The 17514-nt window shown below is 39.0% G+C and overlaps 2 protein-coding genes and 2 non-coding genes across 5 annotated transcripts; 3 read left to right on the top strand and 1 right to left on the bottom strand.

Annotated features, from left to right (window-relative positions):
• Positions 1-1147: 1147 nt before the first annotated feature.
• rab13 (RAB13, member RAS oncogene family) lies at positions 1148-8799 on the bottom strand. The gene is made up of 8 exons (XM_003450893.5): positions 8202-8799; positions 7437-7497; positions 6288-6348; positions 6079-6156; positions 3307-3396; positions 2921-2986; positions 2745-2795; positions 1148-2638 (listed from the first exon to the last, which is right to left on the bottom strand). Exons 1-8 carry the CDS (start codon positions 8323-8325, stop codon positions 2567-2569), a joined length of 603 nt encoding a protein of 200 aa, XP_003450941.1. The 5' UTR covers positions 8326-8799; the 3' UTR covers positions 1148-2566.
• Positions 8800-10467: 1668 nt separating this feature from the next.
• Positions 10468-15657, top strand: rps27.2 (ribosomal protein S27, isoform 2). 2 transcript variants are annotated; one of them, XM_013274856.3, is made up of 5 exons: positions 10468-10519; positions 10621-10676; positions 11399-11507; positions 11906-12016; positions 14584-15657. In XM_013274856.3, exons 1-5 carry the CDS (start codon positions 10483-10485, stop codon positions 14610-14612), a joined length of 342 nt encoding a protein of 113 aa, XP_013130310.1. In that variant the 5' UTR covers positions 10468-10482; the 3' UTR covers positions 14613-15657. The 2 variants fall into 2 exon arrangements, with proteins under 2 accessions (XP_013130310.1, XP_003450940.1); XM_003450892.4 differs by lacking the exon at positions 10468-10519 and having other exon boundaries at positions 10621-10704.
• Positions 11703-11834, top strand: LOC112848292 (small nucleolar RNA SNORA13). Its single transcript, XR_003222335.1, has one exon. It is a non-coding gene; the product is annotated as a small nucleolar RNA SNORA13 (small nucleolar RNA).
• On the top strand, positions 12529-12660 carry LOC112848291 (small nucleolar RNA SNORA13). The gene has a single exon (XR_003222334.1). It is a non-coding gene; the product is annotated as a small nucleolar RNA SNORA13 (small nucleolar RNA).
• Positions 15658-17514: the final 1857 nt, after the last annotated feature.

Raw genomic sequence — 17514 nt, 5'->3', positions numbered from 1 at the left:
GTCATATTATGTCTCGAAATGAATCTGTCTTAACTTAATCTCAAGTCCTCAAGCCAATGAGCACAGTTTCACAGTTTCACAGTCAGTCATCACATCACATCATTTTTCTTTTTTCTTTTGAAACCAAGATGGTGATAGCAAATCTCAAGGCTTCACAAACCAGTGGATGATGTTACGGTAGCTATGTGCATCTTTTATACTCACTATGGCTTAAATGCATTTGAAATTTCCAAAATAAAAGCCCCCCACTCAGTTATAAGAAAATTATAGCTTTAACTGGGGCTATAACCAGAGGTATGTCAGACAGCCAAGAAACCCCCCAAACCCCCTACAACAAATAAATAAAGTCCCCCATTTTAAAGAATGCTTTAAAATGTGCTTTTGAAAAATTAAAGCCACCACTTACATGTTGAATATCATGAAATTGCTTTCACACTGAAGAATTTTCAAAACAAAACAAAACAAAAGAACCCAACAACACAGTTTTATAACCTATGTCCCTCTTTTCTATACAGTCTATGGACTAGGACAGAGTTTAACATCCCTTAATTGATGTCATTTAAGGTATTCAATTAAATAAAAAAAGATTTTCATGTCTACACGACTGTCTAGCTAAGTCTTTCACAATACAACACTGGATCCATATTTTTCATAAATGATAACATTATGATTTTCAGTATTGAAATTGTGCAGCTGTCATTTCACTATTTCACATATCTGGGATCACTGCTCTGTTCCTGAGGTTTCCTTCATTTTTTCCCTTTAAATGGATTCTAAGGGGAGCTTTTCCCTTATCAAGATTGAGAATCTAAAGATAGAGGATGTTGGATGCTGTAAAGACAGTAAAGCCCCTTAAGGCAAATGTGAATACAGAGAATAACATTTATGACAATGCTAGACCAGGAAGGAAAAACTATTGTGTTACTGTGCCAACAGGAACTTAAAAAAAATACAACAAACAATATATTTATAGTTTTGCAATTTTATTCCTCAAGTGTCAGGTTTTGCATACAATTTGGCAGGTGTAAGAAAACTAACAATGTGGAGGAAATAACAAAAGAAAACAGAAATTTAGAGCGTGTGTGCAGAGAAAAAAAAGATCTGTCAGAATCAGATGAAGACCTGCAATCAGAGTTATTTTGAACGATCGTCAAACTGCCTGAACAGAGAGGCTGCCATGTCAGATGTCGCTAATATGTGGTAGTGTTTAGTAAGAGCTTTCCCAGGCACTTCAGATAAAAGGCAAGACCCACTAAATCAATTCGCTATGAGGGACACACGAACATGCTGCTGCTTCCTAGGCTTTTACATCCTGTCCATTCACTTGCTTAATCCATCTTTTTTTTCATCTCTCCACTCATCTTCTCATATTGCACTTATCACTGTCCATATATAATATCTATATCCACATTCTCGATCCATTCATCTATTAAAACAAGGCGTTGTTTTACACAGAACTTGTTTCACATTCAAGTCCAGCGACCAACTTGTTTCAGCATTAATGTGTACGTCATGTTTTTACCTTCGCTCTAACAATTCTGGTCATTTTATCATTTATAACTTAAAGCAGACCTCTCATGCTTTTCCTTTTTGTTATGCATATGCCACTGTGCTAATGCCAAAACTTCAATAATGAGGTCACTGTTTATGCAAGCAATTCACGTGAGCCAAAAACTCAGTTTTATACATTTTTTTCTACTCCTGGATCTGTATGATGTCAGAGACCACATATTCCTTTTATGATTGACTTGGACACACACACATCTCTGTAAGCACAGTAGCCCCACCCACCTCTGGTTAGAGTCTTTTGTTTGCAGTGGGCAGCTAATGTGGCTTCACGAAAGGTCTGCACAAAGGTCATGCATTTAAAAAAAAGGTGTGAATCATGTAAAGCTACTTTAGCAGAGACCAAGACTAAAAAATATGAATTTGGAAATTAGCATAATAGGTCCTCTTTAATAAATTTGAATTCCCCTGTAGTATTTAAACCTCAATTTCTCAGATTCTTATGACCGCTTGAACTCTAAATAAAACCCTGTGTCCATCATGTGAATCAAAACAGACCACATTAGTGTTTTACGGCCAACTGAGCTCCACAAAGCTACTCCTGCACATAACACACATTAGAAATGAATGAAATGGTAGCATTAAGAGACATCTGCAGTTCTTTTAAGTGCTGGTGTGCTGTTGTAGGAACGATAACGTAAGCGAGAAAGATATACGGTTCAGTGACAGCAATGTATGCCATGGTGGGGACCATTTTTTTTTTCTTTTTTTAAAAGGTCTCGGAGTCAGACTCCAACTTTTTGTGGAATCATCTCTATCGCAGTAGATGTCACATAAAGGATATGCTCAGTTTGAAAAACTGGGGCTGCTTTATCCATATATTATTTTGGAGACAGCAGAATTCTTGTGGAAGAACTTATAAAGGGAGTATAGTGTAGTTTAACAGAGCTTTAGCACCTCTCTGTTTTTGATATTTGCAAACCCTGCCACATTTTTCCTTGTCAACACAGGCGCTCTTAAGTTTCTATGTTCTTTCTTCCATACACTAGTGAAATCACGTCTAGAGAAGAACGCACTTGGAGGATTTTTTCTCTGTGCTGCTGGTGATTTTCACCTGTTGACCTCCGGGCCCCTGACAAGCAAACAGACAAAGAAATGAAGTTACCGTCATACAGTATGTAGAGCATGCAAAATTACTTTTTATAGAGCTGCATTACTGATCTTGTGTTGTGACTTACTGGCTTCTTGCTGGATTGTTTTAGTATGTCTCGTGCCAAAGCCAGAAAAGACTGCAGGACAGATAGATTGAAACACAGAAAGAGAGAAAATATAGGTCTGTTGCATATTAACACATAACAAACATTGACAAAAGAGCTACAATAAAACAAGCTCAATGTATGGAGAAACTGCTCACCTCCTCGACATTAATGCTGGACTTCGCACTGGTCTCAAAGAACCTGATGCCGTGATCTTTAGCCAGCTGTTAACAATAGGAACAGAGCTGGTTACAGGTGGACAGGATATGGGTAATAATCACTTCCTGGGTTTTATCTCGAGTAAATGAAGCAACTTTGACCATTTCCCAAGCATTCATGTCCTCTAAAGTTTACGAGGGACGAACCCATGCAACAATCTTTCTCACAATGAAATCTTTGCAAAGTAGCACCACAAGATGAATTTTGAATCCATGTACCCATGTGTACCTTACCCTGGATGATCTGTACTACTTTAACTACCATCAAAGTACACCTACACCTCTGCTGCTTCATTACAAGTAAAACAACACAAGTGACATCTTACCTTTTCTCCTGTCTCCTTGGAAACTTTCCGCTTTGCCTCAATGTCACACTTATTACCTAGTAACATCCGACTGACCCCAGCTGATGCATTCTGGGAAAGAGGGAATGTGATTAACTGATCAAAATGACTTCAGCAAAGTGAAGAGAGCACAGAGAGCAAAAACCTCAACAGAGACACTAACAGCAGCTGTTTGTCAGCAGAGCGGTTTCTCCCTTTAAACCAAGACCATTTCCCTGAAATGCTCCATTGCCATCTTTCCACAGTTCGTCAGTGCTGCCGTCTACAGTTTGTTTACAGGCAAAACAAGCCGCCTGTTACCCAAAACAAATCTCTCAGAGTCGCTGACAACTTGCGGGCCACAAATAGATGAAATCATAACAGTTGCTTTATGAAAATGTGACTGAATCATTCATATGTTTAACAGCTGTAAACGGACTGAAAACAGCTATAAAAGCCGTTTTCAGTTCAGCTCAGTTGTGATGCTTACATGAAAATGGGTAAAACCCCCCCAAAAAGGTAAGCAAGGGCCATGTATATCTGTAAACAATGACACGGGTTATGCATTTATAGCTATAATATGTTCTTAATTTTACTTAACGTAAAGATATAGAACGCCACGTGTTTGCATATTGTCTGTTTAATTGGAATATTAAAATAGGCAGCATTCACTTATTGAAAAAGTTTTTTAAAGTTTTGTAATTAGTCTCATTAGTTTTTATTTTTATTTCATTTTGAGTTTTTGCTTCTAAATCAGTTAAGTTTCAGTCATTTTATCAATTTCAGTAATTTTTTTTAATGGAAAATGTTTAATTTTAGTTTAGTTTCTATTAGTTTCAGTTAGAGCTGGGCGATATATCGAGTTTTTAAAAAAAAATATCGATATATTTTTATACGAGATATAAGATGTGACAATATCCTTTATATCGATATAGTCTATGTTACGTTATAATTATAGTTGCGGAGCCGCAAGTTTGCCTCTCTTTCGTCCACTTTTGTCTTTACGCAACGTTACTCCACCTCGCCTCTCCTTCACTGAACACAACTCCCCCTCCTCCCCCATCGCTTCACCTGCAGGCAGCAACAAGATGGACACGGCAAATCTCCGTTAATGAGTTACTGCGCATCGCCCCGTGCGTGGGGCTGGACGGCATCAACGTGTTAACGAGCTAACCACGCTAACGCCATGCACGGCCTGAAATCCTTTCATTTTCTCAAAAGTTGACTGCGCGCCTTTTGTATGAATTCTGGTTGTGCTTGATGACCGCGAACCGATTTTATGTGATACACAGCGCTCAGCAATCTGTCAAAAAATGTTTTAGTTTGCTAAGCTACGGAGCTGCACCGCTTGATGGATTGTCGGAGCATTACGGCTACCGAGGAGCCTCGCGGAGTAATACGTACTGTGCTTCAACGTAATATTACCGTATTGTGTGTGTATAAGGACCATAAATGGCACCTGTTCAGAGACATGGTTACAAAGCGGATTTCAAACTCCAGGCTGTCAGTCACGCAGTAGAAGTTGGGAACAGAGCAGCTGTGAAATCTGTCTATGTTATTATGCTCGGCGTCTTTTAGTTTACATTTTGACTGTACAATTGTGAGCTCTTTGTTATGCACAAAAACACTTGTTTTCTTTTATTTATAGAGCATCATTATTTAATAAATGCTCATAATTTATTTTTGAGTAGTTTTTTTCATGTACATCTATGCTGTATGTTAATAAAAGTGCCTGTGTGACATCTGGGACACAGCTTTGACTAAGAACTCTCTTTTTGTTAATACTTTATGGCTTTAAAAAAATATCGAGATATATATCTTATATCGCCATCCAGCTAAAAAATATCGAGATATGAATTTTGGGTCATATCGCCCAGCTCTAGTTTCAGTTTTACTTTTAGTCTTTGTTATTATTACTGTGTGTGATGGGCATGTGCCAGTGTCAATAAACACATCTATCAAAGCCTCTCAAGGCAAGTTTGATACGTTTTTTTAACCAAAGTAACAAATATTTTATTGTATTTTAGTTAGTTTTCAAAGTTCACAAAATCATTTGTTAACTTTAGCTTGTTTCAAAAGTCTAGTTTTTGTTTTATTTTATTTTAGTTAGCTAATTTTTTAAACATCTAGTTTTAGTTCAGTTTTAGTTGCCTTTAATAACCTTGCTTCCTGCACTAGCTTTAGTTTTTCTTGGATGTTTGAGCAACATTAAAAATCCAACTAAGCGTTCCCGGGTGCGGTGCCTACCCCCAGCTGTCACTGGGTGGGCAGAGGTCCAGCACGGGGCTAACAAAAACACCTCAGTCGACCAGGAGGTTCAAAGAACCTTCTTGCTGTGAGACAACAGCGGTAACTTTCCTTTCATGTTATGCCCTTGTTAGCTTGGCTCCTAGCAGCTAGCCAGTTCTTTAGAAACTTGTACATCTATCTGAGGTCTCACACACAGCGTGACACCTAGCCGACAGGTGAGTAGAAAACCTCTTCAGGCCTTAATCAACTAAAAGTTTTACTTTGATTGAAAAACATCATTAACAAAGTGAGTACAAGAGGCCGTGCTGGATAGTTTTATGCTGGTTTATGAACAAGGAAGGTTATCCTGAGGACAATCCCCATACATAATGGCGTAGAGATGACCGTTTCCTCAGTAGAATATGCAGGTTAAAAGAAACATTTTTGCTTCTTTGATTTAAATGAACTGACCAGATAAACTCATTAGCTTTGCGGTTTCGGTCTTTCCTAGTTATCTTTGTAAGGGCTAATAGAAAACCGGCTTACTTCTTTGATGCTCTTCATCCAGTTTTGAATGTTTTCAAAGGACTTCTCGTCAGTGATGTCGTACACCAGGATGATGCCCTGACGAACAGAGAACAGACAGGAGAGAGAGGATTTAAGGAGTCAGTCAAAGGTGCAGACTGAGCACAAAGAGGCAGTGATGTCAGCCTGATTATCCAGGCCTGATTGTCCTGGAGGCATACTGCGCTCACCATGGCTCCTCTGTAGTAGGCTGTTGTAATGGTCTTGAATCTCTCCTGCCCTGCTGTGTCCCTACAAAAAGCACACACACTCAGAATCAAAAATATGCTGCAAGGTCTTTAGAATACTTCTATCATATAAAAAACCTGGAGTATAGCAGAATGCAGAAAGATTCATTTGAGGTGAGACGCTACAGGCTACAAGCTACAGGGTAAGTTTGCACTAACAGATACTTTCCCACTAAAATACTTCCACTAAGAATATTTTTTTGCATCACAGGTTTTCTGAAACTATGTGTTAACATCAAAATGTATAAATTTAAACTCTTTTGCAAACTTTTACAGGTGAGAAATGTAAACATTCGATGAAGCAAGGATCAAAGTTCTTGTTTGTATTTTGCTGGCATCCCAGAGCCGACGGTTTTTATAGAGGGGATTTTGGATCTCTCATTTTCTGTACTCCATAAATCAAAAAGATCTGTCAACAGTCATAAAAAGTTTATTTTCACCATGTATTCAGAAGAAAACTTCTATAAATTTGATTCTGAATTATATATGAGCAAACCTCTCTTTAAAAAAGAAGAAAAACAGCAGAATAGAGAGAATCGCTCAGTAATGATTGATGTCTGTAGATGCAACTGAAAAGGAGAGATTAGGCTCTAAAATGAGGGGAAAAAAATCATTTTGAGAAACTGTTTTGTAAAAATCCATATATTTCTTTGCTGTAATTGTAGACAGATTAAGTACATGCATTAAGAGGAATTTATAGCAAGATTAAACACATTTAAGTTTGTATTTTAAATACTTCCTTTACGTTGATCTGGAAGAAGGAATCAAAACAGGCCAAATCTGACTGAAAAACCCCCCCAAAAATAAACGTGTTTTTGCCTGTGCTGGTATTTGACGCTGCTATATCTTCTCTAGCAGCACCCTTAAATGACATGGAGTAGCTCTCTGTGGTGGCCATGTGTGATGGACTTGGACATGAACCCTGTCATAAAATCCTGATTTGGACAAGAAGAGGGAGGTTCCTCCTTCCTCTCAGGAAAACGAGCCGGAGGCAGTCAGAGGGCAGAGAAAGATAACTCAACAAATCAGGGTTTATCTGCCTCACCATATCACAAACCGTTTGCAGACAAACAACCACATGCCACTTCTTACCAGACTTGCAGTTTCACCTTCTTTCCATCCACTTCGATGGTTTTTACTTTAAAGTCGATTCCTGGGAGATAACAAGAGGGGGTGGGGGGGGGGGGGGGGGGGGGCAAAGACTGGATTAAATACCCCTATTGGAGACAAAAACTCACACATTGCAGTTGATATGAGTCACTCTCACTCAGGTGGGGCCACTGAACACCCGCGCACCTACCCCCCAGGGAATTACCATCCACAAGCAGACATAAAGATCAGACATACAGACCTGCAAACTGCTACAGACTGCTGTGTTTTTGTGTTTTTGTTTTTTCTGCTGGATGGACAAGCTGACAGACACATAGACAGTGCGGGGCAGAAGAGGGGGTTGACTGTGCAAAACTGTGCATGCCAGAAAGCCAGCCATTCTTCTGGGAACGTAGAGATGGTAAAAGAGATAGGAATGAGGGTGGGTGGACCCTCTGTGAGCCAAATGAGAGGAATGAGATCTGAGGGAGAGATGGGGGAGAGGGTCAGGGAAGAGAGAGCATACACATTCAGCAGGGAGAAAAGAAAAAGAGAGCGAGAGACTAAATAAAGTAAAGGAAAATAAGAGAGCACAGACTAGTTGGGACATGAAAGCAGTCCGGGAAACCAGCTCGCACAGTAAACAGAGGCAGAACGGAGCTTGAAATGTCAGCAAACATTTGTCTTGCTCATATCCCAAGTTTCACAGAAGCCAATCATAAGCTGAAGCAGGAATGTCGCAGACTGTAATTCAAACATTAAACGTACCGATGGTGGAAATGTACGTAGAGTTGAAGTTGTCCTCAGCAAAACGAATGATCAGACAGGTTTTTCCCACTCCGCTGTCCCCGATGAGTAACAGTTTGAAAAGGAAATCATACTTTTTCGCCATGGTCGGAGTTGTTCTTCAAGCAGAACTCAAAGCAGGAGCGGGGAAAGTTTGGTTTGTCTCTTTACCGGAGATCTTTCTCATCCACCACCAAACGCGTTAAATCTCGATTTCTTTTCCTTGTGAGTTAAAAAAAGCAAACTCCTGAAAAAGGGCGCTCCATGTAGCGAGTGGATCCACTTCTTTTTCCTCTTTTCACTCTCAGACTTGTCACCGGTAAATTCCGATCCTCCTCCGTGTTGTGTTTGGACTGCGCAGGATAAAGTTGTACAGACTCTTTCAGATCAGCCCTCATGTATTAAAGTTTCATTCCGCTGCCATTAGAGAGTCGTTATTATCCCGTTTACAAGCATACCGGGGTGGAAACAAGTTTATCCAGTCTGCAAAAATACCACTTTAAAAAAAAAAAGGAACTCGCTGTCGGCCCTAATCCCACATCGGCTACGTATGGGAGAGCTTTATGGGAGTGAACGGTTCACAGTTCGCAGGCACTCACTCCGCACGCACACTAGGTGGCACCATTTGATCAGTAATCACGTGTGTATGGACCGTTACAAGTGAAAAAGTGGGTTTAAACAACGTGTTCTTTCTCTACATCCTCCATGGAATAAAATAATAACAATAAAAAGTCCTCGTTCCTGTAAAAACATCAAACCAGTCGAAGGTCATAGGCTTATTCAGCTTTTGTATCTGTAGATAAATGATGTAAGGTTATAAATGCACAGCTCACATAAATGGTATAGCTACACTGTATCCGTATGAACATCTGATCAACTGAATAAAAAAAAAATACTGTAAAACTTTTTATATAGTGCTGTATTGTTTTTTTGTTTCTTTGTTTTGCAAACAAACACAAAGTGTTTTTGAAAATATTTGATTTTAAATCACTGTCAGTACATTGATGAGCTGACTGCCAAAAACGTTGTTTGGATATTATTTTCAAGCACTTTTTATGCTCCCAGCTTCTAAAATATGACATTTGTTACCTTTTAAAAAAAATGTAATTTATAATCTATAATCATGGGGTTTTTCTTGTTGAGAAATGCTGTTGGATAACTCTAACAGCATTTCTCAACTTTGATTCCTTCTCAGTCATTTGATTATTAAAGGAAATAATCAGGAATTGAGGCTAAAGTAAGAAATATTCAAAAACGGTAAAATGTCCTTCTGCAGTCATGTGATTCTCCCTCACTGAAGAGTACTTTTACTTAAACCTTTACTTAAGTAACATAATGCAGGGCCTTTACTTGGAGTACATTTTAAGTGAATACTTTGCACCCTTAATAAGACAAAGCAATACAAAGATAACATTGTTTAAGCGTAATCAAACAACAACTAATGTTCTACATCCATGCAAGAAAGAGACTGTTGGATATCAGAGTCATAGTTTAAAATGTGACAACCAAGCATGAAAGTTGGCCTGGACAGAAGAATACACTTAAAATGACACTTTCTTAATTCTGCTCAGTGCTTTTGTACCTCCAGTCTAACCTGCACCACCTACAGGAAGAGAAGCACACTGAAATTGTAAAGTTTCCCTAGGTGTCACCTGCAGGTAACAACAGTTCCCCTCTGACTTTCTCTCAGGTGTTTATGTCTTTAGACCAGAGGTCATTTTAGTTCATGGGCCACATACAGGCCAGTCATTGTTTGTCCGGACCACTAAAGCCAACTTAGATTTATTTATCTAATATCTCTGTTTGTGTGTTACCATCTAACCCTGCAGATTAAACCGGGTTCACAGAGGCACAAAGCTTTTTACATGTAAAGTATTTTGGAACATAACAAATTATATTACTGTCCTTTATTTTCCACTCCTAGTGGATGCTGACATCATTACATTGAATTTATTTTATTGAGTAAAAAAACAACATGTTTTTAAAGACTTCTTTAGAATTACACTTTGAAAAATCGTGCAGATTATCGATTTGGGGCATTTGATTGCCCAGTCCGGGCTCCCCTGACTTATGACAAAAATTATTAAACTGAGCATACTCACACGGACACACTTAAATATTTAAGCTCGAGTGTTTCACGTGTAGATGATGAGGGGTCTGAACTACTTTTTCAACAATTCTAATTGTTGAAAAAAGTATTTAAATTACAGGATAATCGTCTGCTCTGTCAGGAAATCGCTATACAGTTAGAAGATTTAATCAAATGCGACAGAAAAACACATGGAAATTGTATTCACGGTGTATTTACACGATTAAGTTATTTTCAAGCATTCATTTGATGTTATCTAACGGATAATTTCACGTAAACACCGACGAGGATTTTTGTTTTTTCTTCCTCCAGGTCTTCCTCCCAGTCAGTCAGCAGTTTCCGGTACGTGGACAGCGAGTCTTTTTCCGGTGAGAGTCCAAACACGCAGACATGCCTGTGAGTAACAAAAGCGTCTTTGTACCTCTTAACTTGCCTCAGTCGATAAAGTGTGTTTTTATAATACGGTTAAAATATTTTACAGCTTAAAAAGTGCGTTTAAAAAAATCCGTCAGCAATTTTTTTTCTTTAATGTAAACGTAAAGATCTGAACGAGCGCAATATGGCGAAACACGTGCTCAGCGAGCAGCCCACGAGGCTCGCTGACAGCACACAGTATAGCTTTAAGTCTCAGCATTGACTGCATTTAATGTCTTTATTGGGGAGGAAGCTGGTTAATGTCGCGCATTAATGTTAGTCAGCAGTCTGATAACTGGGTGTCGTGCTCGTCTGTTTACCTGTGACATATGTTGGGTGTTTTGGGGTTTAATTAAACTCTTTTTAAAGATGTTTCATCTGGTTCCTTTTTTTTCTTTTTCTTTTGCATCGGCATCGCTGAGATTGCTTCAAGATTATTTCGATAATTTCATCTGAACACTTTCCAGTTTCCTTATCCGAGAAGTGTAACGAGGTCTCGACCTTTGCCTCGCTGTAACTGAGGCCTACAACCGCAGCAGTTTAATTACATGTTAAAGTCAATTCAGCACCTTCCGCCTACATTTTTTTCATTAATAATTTATTTATTTATTTATTTATCTTCTAAGCTCGTGGTTTAAAAAAAAATAATTAAAATGTTGCTTTCCTCTCCCCCCAGCTCGCAAAGGATCTTTTGCACCCAACCCCCGAGCAGGAAAAGAGGCGACACAAGAAAAAGCGTCTTGTTCAGAGTCCTAACTCCTATTTTATGGATGTCAAGTGTCCAGGTCAGTTTACTTATGAGTAGTACTTAAGATTTAAATGGAAAAATGTCCACTAAGAATAAGCACATTTGCTTGAGTACTGCAGCTAATTACAGTTTTAAATCAAAGTGGTGTATTTCCCATTTGTAAGTCATGGTGCAGAAGTATTTAATGTTTCAAAGAAGATTTTGAGCACTTCTTCCTCTCCTGTGCTACATTTGCCTTTATGTGTTGCCCTTTCATTGCTTCGTTAGTGATTGGGGTGTCAAGTAAGGCATACAGTGACGGTTGTGGCCGTTTGTGACATGAGCTTCAAGTGACTCTTCTACACAAACGGCTGCAACGACACACCAGTCACCAGAAGTACTCCTGACATCATCTTGTTGTTGTTGTTGTTTAACTGGTTTGTGTGCTGTTTGCAGGGTGCTACAAGATCACCACAGTCTTCAGTCATGCTCAGACTGTAGTTCTGTGTGTCGGCTGCTCCACGGTCCTGTGCCAGCCGACAGGAGGGAAAGCTCGCCTGACAGAAGGTACAGGGAAACCAGAAATCTCAACTATATGTGTAGAACTACACAAGCAGCACCGGTGGTACTGGATCATACCTGTGCTACTTGTGCACAGCTGAGCACAAGATGGTGATGGTGGCACTTAAAGATTTAAATTTGGAATTCTTTTGGAGCATTCTCTAATGACAAAAATAGAGAGGGGGAAAAAAAACTTTTAAACGCTTGTTTTTAAAAACATTTTCGGGAGTTTTTGTCTAAATCTAATATTTTTTGCATTTGATGCAAATTTAGACCGAAGCTACTTTTAGCTGCCCCCATGTTTGTTTCAGCAGAGTTGTGTTGGGTGGTGTTCTTCCTGATGTAATCTAGATTTGTCTCCCCTCTGGGGTGACTGTTGCTCTGGATTGGCACTACGTAAATAAAACTGAATTATATTTTAACGACCCAAGGCAGAAGCTTTTCCCAAAAATCCCCAGATTTTGCGGCCGGAGATGGTCGAACATGACTGTACACACGCTCAGTTACTCTTTCACATTTGCCTTTGTGTTGCCCTTTCATTGTTTTCTTCATGAACAGGGTGTCAACTAAGGCATACAGTAACTCTTGTGGTTGTGAGAGGAATTCATCATCACTGATCCATTCCTACACAATCAGCTGCAAGCACAACTTTTCATTTACACACGTTTTATTTTATTTTTTTAGATTAACAGGTAGGCCCAGTATAGATCGTCTCTTCTATTTAATAAAAGATTCAAAAATTGCTCATTTCCAGCTTTGTATTTTTATTGTTGGACTCTACTAGCCTGAGCTTTTACATTGTTGTAATTGGTAAACAGTTAATGCAATACTTTTGTTAACATCCTTGAATTAAAGTTGGTAGTTAACGTCACATCTTTGAGTGTTTGATTTAAAATCCACTCCCCTGGTGTACAGAGCGAATTATTTAAAAAAAAAACAAACAAACAAAAAAACCCGTCATTGTTTAAATATTTATGGACCTAACTCTGTGTGCTTTTGGACAGCTTGTAAAACAAAGCTGAATAGGTCTCCTTTAAAGAGGACATGAAATGCTACACATATGAAGGCTACTTGAGTCCTGCTCTCAAAAAGTGACAGTTTTAACTGTGTCTGTGAAGCTGGATTTAAGAAACAAGTGCTAAAAGTTTTAAAAACGTGTTTAGCGCCATCTTCTGTCAGTACGGAACGTGACGTCATGTTGTTGGTTGGTTGCGATAATAGACTTACTTTAGTTTGTTTGCTAACTAGTGGGACAGTCAATAACTCAGAGGTAAATAAGGACGCTACGGCTAAAAATTAGTTTAAGGAGATCACTTTTGTGCTGTCCCTGGCTGCAACAATGAGTTTTATGTTAAGCATACACTTTCACTGTCTGTCTTTTTAGCAGAAATTGGGTGATCGTTGTTTGGCTAGCTGCGCTAAGATGGGAAAATCCAGCTGTTAGCTGTAATAATCGGGTTTGTAAAGCACTTTATAAATGAGGAGCGTTTGGAGGAGAGCCTGTTTGAGACACCAGGCTGACAAGCTGGAGTCCAGCATTTCCAGCTTTTCCTTATCAGGCTGGATGTACCGAGCTGTGCAGTCACGCAAAGCAGATGTTCACATGATGCAATCAGCACTTTTCTGTGCAATAAAATAGTTTCTTTTCCCAACACAGCCAAGCAGTTTACAATAAACAAGTCACTACATGTGTATCACACCAAAAACCTAACTATTTCTTAACAAATGTGACTGGAAATCCCAACACTCATCAGCATGTACGCAGGGAAAAAAATCTCCACCTTACAGTCTCCTTCACTTACATTTCGGCTTTGCTTTTCCTCACTTCTAAACTGAAGTAATCCAGTCAGTGAGATGACGTGAGGAAAATACAAAAGATCTCCAAAAAGTATGGCATCTCTTCTTCTGAGCCTCGACTACTTTTTTTTTTTTTTTTTCCTTTTGCACACATTGACCTATTTTCCCTGCAGACGTGGTGATGGGATTCCTGGTCGTGCTTCGGTAAGAAACATAGTTATATTTGTGGTGTGTATGTAGTGGCCTGGATGTGCTTGAGAAGAGGGAGATTATTTTATTGCATAAAATAGTGCCGATCGCATCAGCTGATTGCACCGCTCAGCCTGACACCCGGCCAGATGAGGTAAAATCAGTTTCTGTTGGTCCGTTTAACAACCTGTCACCTGTATGTAAATTAGCCTTTATATGTGTAGCGTTTCATGTCCTCAAGGTTCAATTTTACTGATATTCTCATGGTCACACCCACCCTGCACTCTGCTGCTGTGGTAACAGGAGCTTCTTAGCAGGAACTCTCTGCAATAAAACGACCAGTGTGGTGGTGATTCAGCCTTTGTGAGGGCAGATGGTAGCATATGCATCTTATCTTAGGGAGCCAGTTGATACACCTTACTGTACTGATTGGCTTTTGCAAGATTGGCCGTTTTTATAGGCTGTCAATATTTATGGAGGATTATAAGGTTATAATATAACCAAGACTTCTCTAAGTGTTTTATAATAAAGCTGTTTTGTTGATTTCTATCAGTGTCTGAGCCACAATCTCTTGCCTCTTTCTTTAGGATGCTCATTCAGGAGGAAACAGCACTAACCTGATCAGATGTGGTTCGACATCCTTGAGGGAAGAGTAAGAACTTGATGGACATCAAGTGACACTGCCATAGAACTGATGCAGGGAATGGGAAATGGCTAAATCATGTAATATAAGAGGGAGTCTATCTACTTAATATGCAGAAAAATGCCTGGCCTTGTTGAGAGACCACCAACAGCTTATGATTCATTCTTCACTTTTAAATAAAGTTTCATTTGATAAATAATCTCGTTAGGTATCTTTCAATTCATCATTTTATCTGGAAAAACACATCTTTTGTCCGCTGACAACCCTTTAAAGATGACACGATGCATGTGGGGTTTCTGTTTGTCTTGCATTTATTTGCATTACACCTTTCATCAACTAAGCAATGATTTTCAGGAAGGGGTGGTCAGAGATGAGGCCCAGCACTAGATGCAAAGTTCCCCTGGAAACGGGGCCAGCTCTAGAAAAGGAAGTAAACTGGCTACGTCTCAAGAAAGTTGACTTGAAAGCAGAGTTTTGTTGTGTAAAAAGGGCACTCTGCATGAATAATGATTAATACATTTCTTGTGTCCTATGTTTTTAATGCCACAGTGATGTCAGCACTATAAAGTAGGCGATGATGTCAGTGGCATCAGTGCAGGGTTCCCTCAGTCTGAATGAGGGTCGATTCAGGGAAGGTCACTGTTTGCTCTGCTTTAAAAAAAAACAAACAGGAAGTTAATTAAATTTCAGTGAACAGTGGTTGTGCATATTTGAGTTTGTGCAAATGATAATGTGGGATGAATTCTTGTCAGGTTGTGAAAAATCAGTCGCTCTGAAAGGACCGACACTGCAGGGAGCAGGTTGTGGCCGCAGGTTACTCTCACCTGTGGTTTACGCTTGTGCGCACGTAGGCCCTGTGCACAGCCTATGTGACAGCAGTGATTTGTACACTGAATAAATATGAAAATTAAATCAGGAGACGGAGGGATTTGATAACTTTGTTGTTGCTATGGTTACATTTTTATTGTCTTGCTTGTATTGGACACTAACAAATAAAATTATGGTAAACAGGAAATGAGATTCTGGTGTGCCTTGTGTTTATTGAATGACTAACACAGGATAAGCATTGTATTCTGTATGATCTTTTTTAATATTAATGCCACTGTTACCATTCTAATTTTCTATTTTATTCATACTTTTAATCATATAGTACCCTTATACAACCACTTTTTCACTATTCAAATATAAGGGGTTTAGATTTAGTGTGTAGGCTTTTATAAAGATGCAGAAAAAGTCTTGAGGCACCCCTCGCTTTTTTATTTAGCTTTTTTTTTTGTTTGATAAGCTGCTTGATACTAACCTATGAATCATTCAATCATAAAACGGTACATAACCTGTGGGATTAACCAGTCATTTGTCTACACATAACAGACAGCTTTGCAAAGAACCAGTTTTAAATAGCATGTTGTTACTAGCAGCAAGTTGAATAAACATGAAACATGCCAAAGATGACATCGTTTGACAGGAATAAAATAGTATTTCTGCACCAATAAGGTGATTCCCAAAGACCTATCAGTCGTGATCTTGGCATATCTGTCAGATGCTACAGCCAAATTTTGATCCACCATGCAATACTGTTGTGAAAGCATCTTCAATGATCCCAAACAAACTGCCAATTTATTAGAAGCACCCGAATAAGAAAACACACAACAGAACATCATCAGTCATGCATCGACCTCACCAGAGCGTAGACCCCAACCAACATTTCAATAAATTGCTGCATCTATTTTTCATTTTCCTGGGAAAACAACTCACAGAAACCTACATATCCAGGAAAAATAAGTCCAGTAACTGAAAGCATGTGGTTTTACACACCTGTCACACCTGAGCACAGTAATGATGAGCTTACTGGTTTACTGCAGGAGAACCCATGAATCTGACCAGTGGACACGAGGCTGTCATAAGGTCACTGACTATTTTGATGTATGTCTGCTCAGTGTAATTATACTGGGGGAGTGGAGACGGGGTCTGAACTCTACTCAGGTGGTGACATTCAGTGGATTCAGCTGTGGAAATCTACTCGAGAGAAAGTATGGCTGTCACTATGTGGTCATGTCATAAAAAAGAAATAGAAGAGCCAAAACCTGTCCTCAGCTGAAAAAGTTAATAACTTCTCTGAACTACTAGAATTTAACACTAAATATTGATTTAACTCAGAACCTCTTAACAGTAACGGAGAGAGAAAGGCTAGACTGACTTATTTCAGACAGGATAAACTGAGATTCTTCACAAAAACATGGTGTAAGACAAATAAGGATTACTTTGAACTGTGAGTCATGCAAAGCAACTCTAGTATAGCTCAAAAAATAAAACTATGGAGCAGAAAAAGAGCACGATAGGTTAACTCTAATGAATGTCCAGGTTGCTGAGTTTGGATACATACCATATAACCTCAGTGTCACCATAGAAATTTCTGCCCCTCACTTATGTCGGTCTCCAGACTGCAATCAATGAATGGATGAATGAGAGAGAATAATTAACTATTGTTTGGAGCTCAGGCATCCACTGAACATTGACCTATATTTGAAATTTTAACAGCAGGAATTTAAATGTTACATCCACAACAATTCCACTTCTTTCAGCTTCCAAAATGAGTCTTTACTCGAAACAATGAAAGCAGATAATGGACTTCAAACAGAGTTTTTGTCTGTCAAAGAAATTACATGATGTCAAGAAGACTGCAGTTCATGTTCCCTCTGTTTTGATTGATTTTTCACTCACGCTTTAGTTTTTTTTCCACAGTGCATTTCATAAATGTCCTAATTTGTGGGTAAGTACACGAAAGGCTCAAATAATCTATTCTGTGGATGTTTGCGTGACATACCGATGAAAGCATGTTCTTGCTGCCCATCACAGTAAACTCAACCCCAGGCTG

Source organism: Oreochromis niloticus, linkage group LG11 (genome assembly GCF_001858045.2).
Source record: "Oreochromis niloticus isolate F11D_XX linkage group LG11, O_niloticus_UMD_NMBU, whole genome shotgun sequence".
In the NCBI taxonomy this organism is placed as follows: domain Eukaryota; kingdom Metazoa; phylum Chordata; class Actinopteri; order Cichliformes; family Cichlidae; genus Oreochromis; species Oreochromis niloticus.
Note: the sequence above shows the minus strand (reverse complement) of the source record. Positions and strands in the feature narration are given on the sequence as shown.

Coding starts and splice junctions, on each gene's coding strand:
- rab13 (XM_003450893.5), bottom strand. CDS start 8,325: ATGGCGAAAAAGTATGATTTCCTTTTCAAACTGTTACTCATCGGGGAC. Junction 6,349..7,436: donor AAGGTGAAACTGCAAGTCTG/GTAAGAAGTGGC, acceptor TGCTTTTTGTAG/GGACACAGCAGGGCAGGAGA. Junction 6,157..6,287: donor CCTACTACAGAGGAGCCATG/GTGAGCGCAGTA, acceptor TCTGTTCGTCAG/GGCATCATCCTGGTGTACGA.
- rps27.2 (XM_013274856.3), top strand. CDS start 10,483: ATGCGACAGAAAAACACATGGAAATTGTATTCACGGT. Junction 10,520..10,620: donor ATGGAAATTGTATTCACGGT/GTATTTACACGA, acceptor TTCTTCCTCCAG/GTCTTCCTCCCAGTCAGTCA. Junction 11,508..11,905: donor TATGGATGTCAAGTGTCCAG/GTCAGTTTACTT, acceptor TGCTGTTTGCAG/GGTGCTACAAGATCACCACA.